We start from the raw sequence: 18,007 nt of genomic DNA on the forward strand, positions 1-18,007 counted from the left end.
AAAAATGACGGACTTTGCTATATATTATTACATGTGTGTTTGATCACCTACATTATATTGGGCCATCCCTATGGACAATAATTTCTTGTCTGAAACGAAAGTAAGGATAACAATGAAATCTAATTAAAATTTTGATATCCTTCATGTTTGTGTGGTCCAAAATATATGAAAAAGACAAGGATAATTACAAATATAAAATAAATTTCTATATTTTCTTCTTGTACGGATTGAGATTGATATGATGTCTTCTACAAGGAAGAAAAATCGAAAAAAGGCTTTTACTTCTTCAAAGTTCGATTTAATTTGGATCACATACTGCGTGATATTTAGAATCAGCTTGGTGATGTGACATGTTCAACTAGTCAATCATTACTCTTAGAAATTCTTTTAAGCTACAAAGTAACGTTAGAGATAATTACGAGTCGATAAATGGACATAAGATAATTTTAAAACCAAAAAAATAAGATTTAATATCTCTATAGTCTTTTAAATTTTATATAACTTTTTAAAAAGACGCTTAAACTTATTTTTAGTGATAAAATAAATATAGGTTGTATTAATGTTGTCCCTGCATGCAAAGTTCTACTCACACTACATGACAGAGTAAAAATATCTTTTGTTGTTGATGATAAACCCACATATTTCAATCCCACCAACTACTCCATTTAGTCCCAATTAGTGCCTACCATGATTTTCACACAATTTCTTAATGGTTGGGTCCTCTTTCCCTGCTGATGACTGATGATCTCATCCTCCTAATTACCTACTACTTTATAATACAACAATCAATAACCTAGCTAGATAAATTTGTTAAATCAAAATATTATGTAAGTACTCATTTCGACTTTTTGCATAATATTTAATAACCTTGATCATACATACACTAAATTGGAGTAGTAAGAATATAATTCAAAACAAATTCAATTTTCCATAACGACTAATATTAGAATAGGAAATGTACACAAAGTCATAAGCCAAAACATGTCCAACTTTTCAATTACAAAGAACAATTATTGCTAACTAGGAATGGGACTAGCTAGAGACATAGGAGAGTTGTGTACCTAGCATTTATCGTGGGCACGATAACGAGTACACTAGAGGAGTCCAACAATATTAATGGTTAGCTACATCAATTATTTGACACCTTTTTCTTCAATTTAGTAGCCAATTCAGCTAATGCTTTTGTAGAAGAACCATCTTCACTTAGCACTTTGGCTGCTGCATCTTTAAGGTCCCTCATTCTACTGCGCACTCCTTTTCCTTCTTCACCTTCCATTAGTCCTTTCACAACTTTAGCAATTTCCAATCTTCCCACTATGCCATTTTCTTCATTCACTTTTGGCCTTAGTGCCACTTTTATATCCTCACTTAACATAACCGCGTTCATTTTTTGTTCCGCATAGAGTGGCCATGCTATAAGTGGTACCCCATGGACCACACTCTCAAGAGTCGAGTTCCACCCACAATGAGTCAAGAATCCACCAGTCGACTCATGGCTCAAGATTCGAGCTTGTGGGGCCCAATTAGGCAACACTAAACCAAACCCTTTGGTCCTTTCCAAGAACCCTTTTGGTAAAAACTCAAGAGGGTTCGTTGAATCTTGGACATTAAAAAAAGTAGCATTAGCTATTTTGTCATTAGGGCATCTAACTACCCACAAGAACCTTTGTTCGCTCATTTCCAACCCTGCTGCAACTTCAATAAGTTGCTCGTGAGATAGGGTCCCACCACTGCCGTACGATATGTATAACACAGAGCCACGTGGCTGTTCATCCAGCCACGTCATACACTCCGACCCGTCAACCTTACTACCCGAATCCATCTGAATAAGCGGGCCAACCGGGTAAACGGTTGGTTTACCCGGTTCATCTTTCTGTAGAGCTCCAATGGCTCCTCCTTCCAATTCCTTAAAACTGTTCACTATTATCCCTTCTGCCATTCCATACCTCTTCACATGATGAAGAAGCCATTTATAGGATTCATCATTCCGGTCTTGAACCGGGTCAAGTAGATCCTTTCCGTGGATCGGAGTACAACCCGGAATCTGAATCGGGTCAGGCAAGTCTCTGTACTCACACGACACCGTTTCATCAAGGTTGGGCAAGTAGAGAAACAGAGACAAAGCCATAGCAGTGGAAGGGAAAAAAATATAGGGAGAAATTTTCAGATCAATAGCAACATCAAATGCATCAGTACCAAACAAATCAACAACAAGGGCAACTGTTCTCTTCGACTCAATAATAGAATCCAAAACTTGACGCAGTGAAGTAAGAGAACGAGAAACAGTGAGTGAAATACGAGTTTCGATTTTAACATCTTCAGGTAAATCATCGAAATTAACAGGAGGAAGAAGATGATAATCCATGGAAGAAGGAAGCGAGTTCAGAAAAATTTTCTGAGCGTTAGAAATTGGGCCATCAGTAGGGAGAATAAGAGAAACAGAAAACTGATGATGGAGAAAAATTCTCTTAGCAAATTCGACAAGAGGGATTAAATGACCCATACCAGGAGAAGGTAAAATTGCTATATGAGGAATTTGCGCCATTGTTGAGAAGATAGAACTCTGGTTCAACAAAAGAGAGAAGAAGTGAAAAATAGTAGTAAGTGAATTATTTGAGCTTTAGTTTAATGGTTGGAAATGAGAAGAATGAGGTGTTTATTTATACAACAAAAATGTTATCATTGCTACGTGTGTAATGACATTATTACAATAATATATTCCTTCCGTTTCTATTTGTATGTCATTATTTTAAATTTCACATATATTAAAAATTCTGTAAATTTATTATTTTATCTCTTTTTTTAATTTAAATTTTCAATAAATAAATATGAATTAATATATTTTGATTAATTAATTTAATTCATAAATATTAATTATTTACTTAGTTTTCTATGTTAATCAACTATATAGATTTTTAAAGCTAATAATAACTCATAAAGGTAAAATATGAAAAATATTATAATTTATACATTAATTTTATAAAGTAACAAATATTATGAAATAGCTATTTATAATAAAAATGAAAGAAGAAGTATCTATTTCATTATTTTGTTACTATATGCAGAGTTGTGATTAGTATTTCCCATAGATCTCAAAATTATGGTTGTTTATTTTTATATATATTAAATGTATATTCTTATAAAATATTTTTATTCTATTAAACATTTATGTTTGGTTTAAATGTCTAAATTTGATCATTATTTGTTGTAATCATTTAATTCTAATGTTAATATGAAGAAAAAAATTATAAAAAATTATCTTGATTTGTTAGCAGATAAGTTAAAGATAAAATTAACCTTTAATACAAGCATCAAATAAATTGAAACGGAAAAAAAATTGTTATGGATAAAAGTAAATTATTTCTACACTATTAAAATTACAAATAATTTAAAATAACAATTGAACATCACACTAGATGATGTATTCTTCATATGACCTAAAAAATATATTTGTCAAAATAATTATTGATGTTATGATTGTTCAAAAAAGGATAAATTAATGAACAAACACTTTTTGTTAATAAACTCTTAAGAAATAAAACATGATAACTTATAAATGGTATACTCTATAAAAAGACGAGGTAAATTAATTGCATTTATTTACTTCATTTTCATATTATATAATATAAAATTTGAAAATAGACCACATATATGTGTGTGGTGTTATTTTATAAATGGGTCGGTTTTTTAAAATGTTTGAAGTGGAGGGGGTGTTGCTTAGTTTGTAGATGCGAAAATTCAACATTTAAATTTAAATAAAATGAACGCCCTGTACAGTGATGTCAAGGCACACGTTAGCCTCATGTCATTACATATAATTTTTTTTCCTTATCTGCCCTGACAATATTAATAAACCTCATGTCATTATTAGATGATTTTATTAATTTAGCATGTCGCCACTTCGGATCTAAAGGCTAGATTTGATTTATTTAGACATTTGATAAAAAAAAAAAATTAAATATGTAACTTAAAATTATGATATACAATTTGAATTTTAAGAAAAATACATGATTTAGGATTCAACATTAAGATATTAATTTTTTTTATAAAAATATGTAAAATTCGATTCATAACTTTGTATTTTATATTTTGTAAAAAAGAAATAGATCGATCATTTTAAATTTTGTAAGAAAAAATAAAGTAGATTCTTTTTTGATATGAAAAGATTGTATGTAAATATGCACGGATTATATTAAAGAACTAATTATTAGTATTTTTGAATTTTATAAAATTATGTATGGTAAAAAATTTATATTTATAAATAGTAATTTATAAAAGAAACATGGCATTATGCAATTTATCAATGCGGTATCTTAAGGTTTTTTTTGGGTATCTTATTTTATAAACTATGTTTGTTTTTTCATTTGATATGATTGTTAATTATGAAATTTTAAAAGGTTTCCATAATTTGTGGATTGTTTATGTTTACGTGGAAATATACAATTTTAAAGTATTCAAATTATATATCAAAAAAACTTATGATATTCAAATTAATTTAATTTGAAATTATTGAACTAAACGGCTCTGATACACACGTATTTGCCAGGATCGTATTGTGCATGGTGTATAAAAATCTAATCGATTAATAAATCGAATCGAAAGAAATATTATTGGTTATTGTTATTGGGTTATTGAATTTTTAATGGATTTATAAAAAAAAGTTATTGGATTATTTATTCGATATTGTTTTTATTATTGGGTTATTAGATAAATCGATAACCCAATAAGACGGTAATAAATTATTATTTTATCCTTTCTAATTATTAAATACTTATAATTTAATATATTATTAGACATCTCAACTATATCAAATTATTAGTACTTTACCAACTTCACACTAGGCCGCTTTATTAGTTTTTACTGTTAATCAAAACCTAAAGATTAAAGTGAGGGATTTACAATAATTGTAGCTATTTGATTTTAGTTTTAGTTTTAGTTTTGTTGGACTATCTTATTTTAGTTTTAGTTTGTAATTGTAGGTTGTAGCATTTGCAACTTTATAAAAGTCCGTAATTTGATTAACATAAAAAATTTCATACAATGTTTTGATGGTAACATGTTATTTTAGCCTTTGCACTATATTTTCTCTTATTGATGCAATTTTTCATCATCTTTATTATTTCACTATATCAAAGCATTTAGAGATGTGAGAAGCCATATAATATTCTACGGACATTTTTTTTATTTGGTAAACTGAAAATCGAATAAAAAATAATAAAAAAATCGATAAATTAAAAGTTGATAAAAAGTATTTTATTAATTTATTATTGAATTAACGTATTTAAAAATCAAAAATTATTAAATCAAATCGATAATATATAAAACCAAACTGAATTGATCAATGCACCCCCTGCTCCCAATGGTAATATTAAGTGCACTTATTCTCTCGTTAAACAGATTAGGGGAATCTAAAAATTTAATGCCCATAAAAGTTGCTATAAACATGGAAAATTTCCTTTCCAAGTTACTCTCTCCGTCTATTATTATTTATTATAGTTTTTTATTTTTAGATTTAGACCATAAGAATTTTGATTAACATTTTAAAATATATTTTTTATCGTGTTGATATGCAAAAAATTTTTATAATACTTTTTATATATTTTTTGAATATCAAAATTTTTTATGTAATATATCAAATCAATATAATATAATTTAACTTTAAAAATTAATCAAACTAATTTTTTTAAAAAGCGTAACATGAAAAATAAAAATGCTCGAAGAAAATACTCCGGAATGCTGCATGTGATGTTAATATACACATTTCTCATCAGATTAGAAAAGTGGAAGGCCATGCGTTATTATTTGAATTCGTAATCTTTATTCGTCGTATTTTTAATTTTTTTAAATATAATAATATTTTTTCTACTAATAATACAATTTAACATTAACATTAGAAATTAAATGGAATTATGAATAAAAAGATCGAGAAATAATAAGCAAATATATTTCTTAGTTAGTAATTATAAAATATGATATAACTTTGGATAATTACACCAAAATTCTAAATTTAAATCATAGGGATATTTGTTACATTTTAAGTAGTACTTATATAGTATGATTTTTTTGTAATGTAAATTTAGAAACATGCATGATAAATATATATATTAATAAATAAAGTGAAAATACACAAGTACCCCTCAACCTATGTCGGAAATTCCAGAGACACATTTATACTATACTAAGGTCCTATTACCTCCCTAAACTTATTTTATAAGTAATTTTCAACCCCTTTTTGGCCTACGTGACACTAGCTTGAAAAAAAAAGTCAACCATCATTGGCCCACAACATAGTGTCACGTGGGCCCAAAAAGAGTAAAAAATTAATTATAAAATAAGTTCAGAAGAGTATTAGAACCTTTATAGTATAATTGTGTCTCTGAGATTTCGGACATATATTGAGGGGTATTTGTGCATTAATAAAATAAGATTTGAGGATTTTTGAAGTTTTGATAATTAATGAAGTTTTGACTTTTTATAATTAATGTTCCATTTGGTTCTCAAATGCCCAAAGACAAAAGTCAAAACTGTAGAGACCAATAAAAAATGAATAGATAAATTTGGACGTGACAACGTGTTAGGAAAAAACAAGGTATTTTTGATAAGAAATATAATTAAATGATTAAAATGTTTTTTAATCTTTTTTAAAAAATATAACCATATAATAATATAATATCAGAATACATAAATCAAATGTTCATGTCTTCAAATTTCACCCCGTTAATCCAAAAGAATCAAATCGTGTTCTGTTCTTCTAATAATTCAACTGTAAAGTCTATTTTTATTGTAATTCTTTATATTATTTATTTTTTAAAATTGTTAATTATTATGATTTAATAGTGATTTTGTGAAGTTTTCATATAAGTATATTTCATTTTAATAAAATTGAAGATTTCATATCGAAATGAATGAGTAATTGGTTACATTTTACATGTGGTCAAAGTATAAATGAGCTATAATAGGTCAAGCACCACTGAGCTAGCTTTTGATCATAAATTTCCAAATATTTTTGGTATATATTATTTGGGTGAAAATTTAGGTAAAATTTTATCATGTGTTTAATCGTAGTATTTGAAAAGCATATTTAATATACTCACTAAATATTTTATCACTAATTTAGTATTCATGTAAAAAAATTGTATATACTACGCAAACAACTACTATAGAGAGTGTTTTTATAAAAGATAAAAGTTTGATGTAAAATTTTAATTTTTGAAATATCCAAAATAATGAGATCTGGATCAAATATTACAAATTTTAATATTTGAAAATTTGAAATATTTACCAAAAATCAAATAATAACAATTTATATAGCCAAATCATATTTATCTAAAGTCAAATAATAATAAATTATATAAACAAACAAAATTTACCAAAATTTTCTCTAAATATTATTTGAAAAATGCATGGCCATACCATCCCTAAATGTACTTGCAAATTTAAGACATGCATCGAAAGAGTTCCGTACCGTATTAGCAGGGGGTCAACGCATGGCTGGCTGGTCAACTCATATATTATATGGTTGAAATTTTCTGGAAAAACCAATATATTTGTACCAAGTTGAAATTCACCAATACATGTAATTGTTTTCGTGAAGCGCTATTTTGAATTCAAACAACCTTAGCTTGAACGAGAATGTGTTAGATGATAAATAATATTTCTTTTAATAGTAAGAGTAAAATAAATAAAAGGTAAATTATTTTTTTGATTTAGTATAGTGAATAATTATTATTGGACATAGGAAATATTAATTAATTTTCATTAGATTCAGTAATGCTATAAGTTTTAGGCACATTTACAAAGAATACTAACAAATCATATTTAATGATAATTAAATTATTATCATTAATTAATTACTGCTAAATATCATTTTTAATATAAACAGTATATCCTTATATTTCCGTCATTACCAAATTATTCAAAAGTGTCCCTCATTTGAGTGGAATCCCTCAAAGAAACAAAAATTAACCAAATTTCAATTTAAATTATCCAATTTAAATAAATCTCAAATAAACTCGACCTACCATCCACCAAACTAAAATTGAAAATAATTTAGAGAATCACTTACCAAGAGTCTCTTTATTATATCACTGATCACCTAACTCAATAATATTGAAACAAGACATAGACTTGTGTCAGTTTTGACAACTCTAATTCAGAAACATAAATATATATACTCCCTCCATTTCATTTTACTTAACATGATTTCATTAAATACAAAATTTTTGTAAAAAAAAAAATACTTTTAAAACTTATGATATAAAATAAATTTTTGATATGTATATAACAATAAATTATTTATGCAGCGTAAAAAAGAATTTTATAATTAAATAATTTCTAATAATAAAAGAATAACATTTTTTAACCGATTAAAAAAAACAGGTATCATATTACGTATAAAATGATATTTTTAAGTAATAACTTTGTGCTCCCTACATATTCTGGCATTATTGATCTTGTTTCAATGTTATGATTAAATTATTGGAAGAAAACACTAGATTGGTTTCCCATCAAACAATAATGATTTTCACAAAGAAAATAACAACTTTTCTTTGACATTCTTATATAGGCCATTAATTATTGCAGCATTAACATATTGACCATTATATCATCTAGAGATTACATTATGGACTACTATGTTAAAAGTACCACTTTCATATACTTTTAAAATGAAAATTTCAAAAGTTGAAGAGAAAATATCAAGTCCTAACATCAAAGATCGAACGAATTATAATTTTATAGATTAAATTTCATCATCAAAAAGTTTTTTATCGAGTACAATAATCGACTCATATTTTCAAACTCTTCTAGAAAATCTAACGAGTCTCATGTTGAAGAATAGAAGAAGGTCCTATATATTACATCATTTTCCTCAATATGAATAAGTTGAAATTTCGACCATTAAACCAATGTTGAATTTGTAACTTTATGTTCAACTTTTTGTGTCTGTAACACACATCTTCGAGTAAAGAAATTGCAAATATTAGACAATGTTGGTAAGTGTATAGTATTACATTATAAATATTATTTCAATTGACTTATTATCATCGAAATCTTCTTTTTCCGTGATTGTTTCCTAAAATAAAACATTAAAAACCAGTACTTTCCTTCTCATAATGATGTATTTATAGGCATTTTTAAAAAAATTAATAAATAAATAAGCAGAGTAATGGGAGTATTATTCTTTAATTAATGCCCTTGTGAAATGGACCTACCTAAATCATATTTTATCACGACAATAAATATACACATTAATAAAGAGTATTAAATTATTGATATTAGTTAATTAATTTTCATTTACTCTGATTTCGCGACAATAAATATACGCATTAATAAAGAGTATTAAATTATTGATATTAGTTAATTAATTTTCATTTACTCTGATTTCTCTATAAATTTTAGAAACTTTTACGAAGAATGTTAATTGTCTCTAATGACTAAAAAGATATATTTTAAAATAATTAAGCTATTGTAATTAGGGAAAATTGTATATAATAGCAAACTAATAACCTAAAATAAATGGAGTAGCTAGGGTTTGATTTAATTGTGCTCCATAGCAAACGTTTGCAAAAATTTGTCTGGCGCCTCTCTCCCAAATATCTCGCTCGCCACTCTCCTCCAATCTCTCGCTCGCTTCCTCACTTTTTATACAAACACAAGTGTATAAAAATTGTTTCCAATTGTATAACGTAGAGAAAATTGTATAAATACATATATTTTTGTTCCCCTCTCTCCTCTCTTCCAGATCTCCTCGCTCCAAATCTCGCTCGCCACCCTCGTCTTTCTCACTTATACAAACAGAAGCGAAATGTATAAATTGCGTTTCTGTTTGTATAAAGCGTGAGAAAATTGTATATACACATGCAAGTACATATATTTTCGTCCTATACACTTATAATTATATAATAAAAATACTCCCCTGCCCAGTTTCTTTTGCCTTTCTCTCTTTCTCGTTTTATACAATTTTCAAAATTTTATCTAATTTCTCTCTTTCTCGTTTTATACAATTCGATTCAATTGTATATTCCTTGTCAAGTCTCTTTGTCTTTATCTCTTTCTCATTTTATACAAATTCAAATTGGATATAATCGTTCTATACACTTATAATAATACAATTCGTTTTGTACACTTCGTTCTTATACAGTTCTCTGCCCAAGTGTCTTTCTCTTTCTTGTTTTATACACTTCGTTTTATACAATTTGCTTCAACTGTATATGTATGGCGAATTATACAGTTTCAATGTTTGCTATGGAGCGCAATTATGCAAACTTTGCTATAGCATACAAATATAAATTTTTTATTTTTGCTATATGTGAAAGTTGCCCTTATAATTATCATCGCTAACAAATATTTTTGATGCAATGTATACGTAAGTACTACAACAAAAATAATTTTTAGCGGCATTAAATATTGACACTAATAAAGAGTGCTAACGTCTTTATCGGCATTAGTTAAGTGTCATTAGAACCAATGTCGCTAAAGGCTTTAGGAACATATATAAAGAGTGAAAATTACCGCTAAAAATATATATTTAGCGATAATTAAGAATTAAATGCAGCTAATGATTCTTTTTGTTTCAGCGGAGGGAAGTGGGAAGAAGTAAACTTTACCAATCAGTTGCATTTTATAATTTTAAAGAATGGAATAAAATGGGATAACATAAAAGTAAAGGCAAATAACGTGGTGAATGCTCTTTGGCACATTGCATTTGTCCAAATCTTGAAAAAGTTAAAATCTTCTATTGTGACTTTTTAATATTTTTATCCAAATGCATGAGGAATTGGTTTAAAACTTTAATGTGTTGGCCACTTATCCAAAAGTTCAAAGCAATGAAAAGTCCTACCATTAATAATTCAAAAGTTCCTTTCTATATTAATCATCACAAATGCAAGACTAAAGTGCCAATAACCTAGTAACTTATACCCCACTTTCTACCTTTCTTTTATTTAATTATTAGACTTTAATTTGATCCATGGTGGTTGATCTTTGGTTCTAGTAAAATTTGCTCTAAAAAGTAGGGGCAAAGTTACAAGCCTGGATACTCTTTCTATTAAACTCAAATAATTTGTACTCAAATAGTGTATTCAGTGGAGTAGCTATATGATGATATTGGATATCCTTTATCGGAAAAAAACTTGTATATACAAGTTAAATGATATATAAAATGATTAGATAATATACTTTGGATATCCTTAACACAACAAGTTATTATAGCTTAGTGGTTTTAGATGCTCGGAATGAGGTAGTGCTTGTACGATTCAAGTCTCACTTCTACTTTTTGAAAATAGCTTTTATTGTACTATTTCTGAACATTTTTTGTGAAATTTTCACTAAGTCTACTTTTGAAAAAAAATTTTGTTGTGCTATTTCAGAACACTTTCTATGAAATTCTCACTAGTTCTGCTCTTTTAAAGGAGCTTTTCTTGTGATATTCTAGAACACCTTTATAAAATTCCTGCTCTGAACTGAGTGTATTGTATTAGGAAGATATTAAATATGTATCCATATTAGGCTCAGAATATAGTTATTAACACTTGGAATAATTGTAACAAAATTCAGACCCAAAATTAAAATTTTAACTTTCCCTTTGTGACTAAAAGAAGTTTGCTAATATAAGATATGACATTAAGGCCTCCTCTGTTTGCACTATGGAGATCTGAATCTTAATCATTTAGATTTAGCCTATTAAATACGTTTGATTTTTAGGTCTGAATTTGAATCATTCAGTTTCAGCTCATTAAGTTCATTTGTTTTATTTTTAAAAAAAAATCTTTTAATGGGTCTGAACGAATCAGACATGTAGTAAACTCTTAACAATATTAAGACTCATTTGATAAGTTATCAAATAATAAATCATAGGTTCTCAGCTTTTGGCGTGCCTTTTTATCTCATAACTAAAAAATTTTCTTTCTTACTTTTCTCGATCAAACATCATTTTTCCCAACTGGTATGTTTTCATAAATTCTTTCAAGTATTTTTTTTATATTAATAATTTTCTTGTATTGATGTGTGTCAAGAACACTGGTTGCAATAGTATTTTTGGTGTCTTGTTGTTTATCAAGGTTTTTGAATGAAAAAAAAAAAATAGTACTCCAAATCATGATTATTAAAACTTTTAAAACTTATTTTTTTAATCAAAAGTGGTATATTTTGTTGAAATAAAATTTTTATAATATTTTATTAAAATAATGTTCAATTTCACTTCCACATTCAAATATTGAAAACAAAGAACATTAGTTATTTAGTGTTCAAATTTATAAACCACATCTTAATATTCAGATGTGTATTCAGATCAAAACGCTTAAATCTTAATACAAATCTTAATATTCAAATGTATATTCAGATTCAAACCTCTTAATCTTAATAAAAGCAAATGAGACCTAAGATGAATAATAAGTATAGCTCTATTTTTTTTTATCATCCAATAAATTTAACGGTATGATCTTTTTACCCCCTTCGAATAAAAGTCAATTTATAAATTATGACATTTTGACCACTATTTTGTTTGTCCATTGTTATTTTGTTAGGTAAAATTCACAAATGGTTATACCCTTCACCCTCTGTTATAAACAATACAGTCATTGTTATGACTAATAGAGATAAAATTTTCATAGGTAAATCTTCAGGGCATTATCATGATAAAATTTTCTATCAAGAATCATTAAAAAATATAGCAAATTCAAAATGCACACAAAACTAAAAGAGAAGAAAAAGAAAGGGGGGGGGGGATACAGAGTAATTCAAATTGGCCCACATTTTAGGATGAAGATAACAAAGGGCTCAAATTCTATTCATTACAATTGGGCCATTTTTATGAATGTGGCTGTCACAATTCAATAAGAGGGTCTTTCAAATAAAGCCATATTCAATCAAATCCAAGAGGACCCAAATGGCATGTGTATGAAAAAGTGAGTACGCATAGGAGAACTTTTTGGGCCATATGATTTTTAGAATGTTGAAATTTTTAAAAATAGCTAGGACAAAGAAAGCACAATCAAGTGAAATAGTTATAGTTTGCTTAATTATGATGCACAACTGCATTTTACAAAGAAAAAAATGCGAGATGTGGAGAGAGAAAAGATGCGAAAGAGAGGAGTGGCATAGAAGCGAAAAATATGTTGCTTCTTGCCAAACAAAACCCTAATAAAATACGAGATTCCAGGGAAAAAAATAGCAAAATAATGAAGAGATACAATTTGCATGAACCATGAAGAGGTTTAGAGTGTCAAATGGACCAATTAAATTACGTTTAAATAGTTAAGTTATATTGTGTTTAATAAATGTACAAATCATTAATCTATCCAAAATTTATTTGAGTCCAACTCTTGCCTAGCTAGTTTTGATTTCTTAGTTGTTTTTCTTATAATTTAGGGAAAATGTATAAGTACCTCTTTAATCTATGTCCGAAATTTCAGAGACACACTTATACTATATTAAGGTCTTATTATCCCTGAATTTTATTATATAAGTAATTTTCTATCCCTTTTCGACCTACGTGGCACTAGCTTGAAAAAAAAGTCAATCGACATTGGGCCTACAAGATAGTGTAACGTAGGCCTAAAAGGGATAGAAAGTTATTAATAAAATAAGTTGAGGGGGTAATAGGACCTTAGTATAGTATACGGGTGTCTCTGAGATTTCGGACATAGGTGAAGGGTACTGGTGCATTATCCCTATAATTTATTTTATTTAAAGAAAAATTACTTAAATATATTTTTTTTTAAAAATAAAATAAAAATAATATATATATATTTATAGATATCAAATAAAAATACTTTTTCTTGAATAACATAATAATTAATGATTTATTCAATTTTATAAATATTCGCAAAATACCTTTGGCACTAAAATGCAAAATTTCTTTTTCTAGAAGAAGAATATTTCAATCAGCCGAATCACTGAACGAATTCCAACTCACTATGAAAAATAATTAAATGATTTATATGAGATATAAGTTGTACGTACAAAATACAAACACATATCATATACATATTGATTCAGTATAATCATTTTGATACGGGTAATTCCAAGTGTTACTATTACATAACTTGTCTTTAAATTTATAAAAGCTCAGGTAATTACGTATTTTTGTCCTTAATTAATCTCGTTTACTAAAACCAAAAAAAAAGAAAAAAAGAAAAATTGAAATGCAACTTGAATTTCAATAGCGAAAGCTTGTAATTACAAACATGAATTCATCGACGTTACAATTTTACTACAACTATTTCTCTTAAACATCAGTCAATTGACTTTAGCTTAGGATCAATTAGGCTAAAATAACAACAAAAATTATTGCACCAAACTTACTTCCTGCTATTACAAACTTGCAATGAATTCTCTAAATTTCAAATTAAATGAAGAATTCTTCAATGTCAAATGTGATTTCAGGTTCATAATCGACCCCTTCTCCACCAAATGAGGAATTTGAAATCGAAGTCGGAGTTGATATCAATTCAGTAAGATCTGAATCTGAGCTCTGTAGAATCATGTGTTCCATTCCAAATTCATCATTTTGGGACGTCAAGTATAATGGTAATGCTGACGAATCTGGAAAGAATTTATTTTCTTCGATAATATTTTCGATGTGTAGTGGTGCAGGAGGATATGGAAACGCCGTGAAAACCTCTTCTTCTTTTGCTGTTATAATGTTAAAGTTTTCAGCGTTATGGTTTGGTGATGCAGAATTGAATATTACCATTTCTTCTTGTTGTTTTTTGTTGCATTTCTGGCGTTTTTGGTTATTAAGTGAAAATATTTCAGATTGTGCAACTTTGCAACTGTGCCTTCCTTTATATGTCACTTCAAATATTGTTGAATTTGCATCTGATTTTTGGACTTGTTTTGTTGCCAAACACCCCTGTGTGTTCCTATGAGTACACCTATAATAAGCCCTGCATTTACCCCAAAAAGAAAAATAATTAACACAAACATATCGACTTATCACTACATGTTAAATTTAAACAATCAGTATGAAACTGTTGTCATTGTATATAAGTTAAAACTCAATTCGATGTACTTTTATCATTTATGAAATCAATCATTTTTTTCACATTACTACTTGCCAAAAGTAAAGAGCCTTTATGACTCAAAAAGTTGATTGGTTTACTTTCTCTAGCTACTCAAGGACAAGAGATATTTGGAAGTGTTTTAATATAGAAGGGACCACATGAAATGATCAAAATTCATACACTGAATGTAGCCTAAAAACACCAAAAACTAGGAACTTTGATGTTTTTATTTTTTATTTTTTATCTTTAACTTTTTACTACTATTTTTTATTTTTTATGGTTCAAGGATCCCATCTACTGCCATCATTTTCATTGTAATTTATATTTGGAGCAAGTGGGCAATTGCCATTAATGTAGCTGACCACCTCCTAACAAGTAATAAATCTTAGTTTTAGCCACTAAGCTATGTTATTAAGTTAATTACATTAATTAATTCAACAGTTGATTAAGTAGATAGTCTATGAGACCAAAAAAAAAAAGTCCAAATCACTTCCATTTTTAGGATAATCTTGTTTTTTTAATTCAAAATTAAATTTAACCATTAAACAAATAGCTAAAAAGGCAAAAAGATAAAAAAAAATTTAACAAACAGTAAAAAATTAAAGGAATTCATTTTTTTTACCTTGGATGACTAGCCCCTAAAATATCTTTTTGGCCATATTTTCTCCAACTAAATCCATCTTCACATGGACCTTCAAGCCCATTTACAGAAATGCTTGTTTGATTAATCCATTGTTGTGTTTTCTTTCTGCAAATCCAAAAAATATATATATACAAATTGAGCAAAAACATATATATATTTTTAAAAAAATCCAAGAAAATAGTCCAAAATAGTTGGAAAAAAAATCACCTTTTCTTGGAGACCATATTTTTGTCCAATTTTTCCCTTGAAGAATCAAAAACTTCACTCTTGGGACTAATATTATTATTATTACTACCAAGAAATGAAATCGATGAACATGAAGATGTAGAATTGTTAATATTATTAATTCCACCTTCAAGAAGAAGAGCCTTCAAATTGAGAATTGATATTGATTTTTCAAGTGTAGACAATATTTTCCCAATTAGTAAATCACATTCCTCAGGAGAAGCTAATGGACCAATAATCTGATTTTTCAATTGGTTTACAAATTCCTTCCCTTGTGTTAACTCATTAATCAATTTCTTTTTCTCCATACTTTTAACTTTCTCCATTTTGTGAAACTTCAATGATGACAAAATTGGTAATTAATTTTGTGAAATATGTGTGTGTGTATATAAATGGATTTATGAAGGGAAAGTTGCTAAGAAAGAAGTAGGAGAGAGCAAGTGAAGTTGCTTTAGGGATAGTTGGAAAAAAAATAGAAGGAAATGGAAGAATATATAAAGAGGAAAAAAAGTGGAAAGGGGAACAAATATTGACTATGAGATTATACATTATAGTTTTGTTGGAATTTTCTTTTCTTTTGGTTTATGAATTGATTTTTTTCCCCCTTTACTAGAGAGGAATTAAATTAAATAAAGACCCTACAATGACTAATTCAAAGAGTGCGTTTTTTGGGCCACCACGCTTTACGTATCGTTTTTTTTTTTTTCTTCTTTTACTCGTTAAACTTATTATTTTTTCATCAATAATTGATGTTAAAGTTTTAAGTGTTTTCCAAGTTCTAATATAAACTAGTCCAAATCAAAGATTATGTGGCCTTTATTATTTTCGCCAGTTTTAGTTACACGCGTCGCATTTGTATACTTATGCTTAATTTATAATCGCGTTAAAATATTCTTTTACGTGTATGTCAAAAAAGATAAGTCATATCTCAAATTTCGATGAATTTTGAATTTACTCTAACAATTATTAATCATATTTGAGTTTTGATATTTAAGAAGAAGAGAGTTTAATTTTTTTTTTTAAATTATAGTTAAAAAATGAAACCCTCTTTAGCTAATAAAGGATAGTACGAGCGGATGTTTATTATATCTTTTTGAAAAATCATAACCTTTCGAGAAAAATCAAAACTATTCAAAAAATCATAACCCTTTAAAAAAATAAATCACAACTCATCAGAAAAGTTATCATCCTTCGCAATAGTTGGAAGTATTATAATAATTTAATTTAACGTTCGAATTAGAAAGTTTATTCTTTTAAAATAGCATAGAATAAATAGACAAATGCATATAAATATTGATATTGCTATAGATCTAGTTATTGATTAAAGAGGAGATTCCATTTTTAGGTACAAAATGTCACATTCAGAAACACAAACAAATTCGATCACTAACAATAATTGAGCGCGTAAATAGCCATGATTAAGATAAGAATTTGTTTGCCTAATTGCTTTCATAGAAAAAAGGTATTTTAAAGGTGAAACAATCCTTATTTGGCCAATACGTTTCTCAAATATTTCTTTAATAGATTGACAAGTATATATAATATGTTTAGTCATTTTTTCAAAACGTATTTTTATATATCAAAATATAATATTTTGAAGTGGATATATCATTGTCAAAAAAAGAAGGGCAACTTTCACATATAGCAAATAAAAAATTCATATGTGTATACTATAGCAAAGTTTACATAATTGCACTCCATAGCAAATATAGAAACTGTATAATTCTGCTATACATATACAGCTGAAGCAAATTGTATAAACCGAAGTGTATAAAACAAGAAAGAGAAAGACACTTGGGCAGAGAACTGTATAAAAACGAAGTGTATAAAATGAATTGTATTATTATAAGTGTATAGAACGATTATATACAATTTGAATTTGTATAAAATGAGAAAGAGAGAAAGACAAAAGAGACTTGACAAGGAATATACAATTGAATCAAATTGTATAAAACGAGAAAGAGAGAAATTAGATACAATTTGAAAATTGTATAAAACGAGAAAGAGAGAAAGGCAAAAGAAACTGGGCAGGGGAGTACTTTATTCTATAAATTATAAGTGTATAGGACGAAAATATATGTACTTGCATGTATAGATACAATTTTCTCACACTTTATACAAACAGAAACGCAAT

General features: G+C 27.6%; 2 protein-coding genes across 2 annotated transcripts; both read right to left on the reverse strand.

Annotated features, from left to right (window-relative positions):
* Positions 1-905: 905 nt before the first annotated feature.
* On the reverse strand, positions 906-2,645 carry LOC107007984 (hydroquinone glucosyltransferase). The gene has a single exon (XM_015206857.2). The coding sequence runs from the start codon at positions 2,543-2,545 to the stop codon at positions 1,130-1,132; it is 1,416 nt and encodes a 471-aa protein (XP_015062343.1). The 5' UTR covers positions 2,546-2,645; the 3' UTR covers positions 906-1,129.
* An 11,489-nt stretch (positions 2,646-14,134) lies between these two features.
* Positions 14,135-16,371, reverse strand: LOC107015291 (probable WRKY transcription factor 41). The gene is made up of 3 exons (XM_015215554.1): positions 15,856-16,371; positions 15,628-15,753; positions 14,135-14,888 (listed from the first exon to the last, which is right to left on the reverse strand). Exons 1-3 carry the CDS (start codon positions 16,197-16,199, stop codon positions 14,348-14,350), a joined length of 1,011 nt encoding a protein of 336 aa, XP_015071040.1. The 5' UTR covers positions 16,200-16,371; the 3' UTR covers positions 14,135-14,347.
* Positions 16,372-18,007: the final 1,636 nt, after the last annotated feature.

Source organism: Solanum pennellii, chromosome 1, assembly GCF_001406875.1.
Source record: "Solanum pennellii chromosome 1, SPENNV200".
NCBI lineage: Eukaryota > Viridiplantae > Streptophyta > Magnoliopsida > Solanales > Solanaceae > Solanum > Solanum pennellii.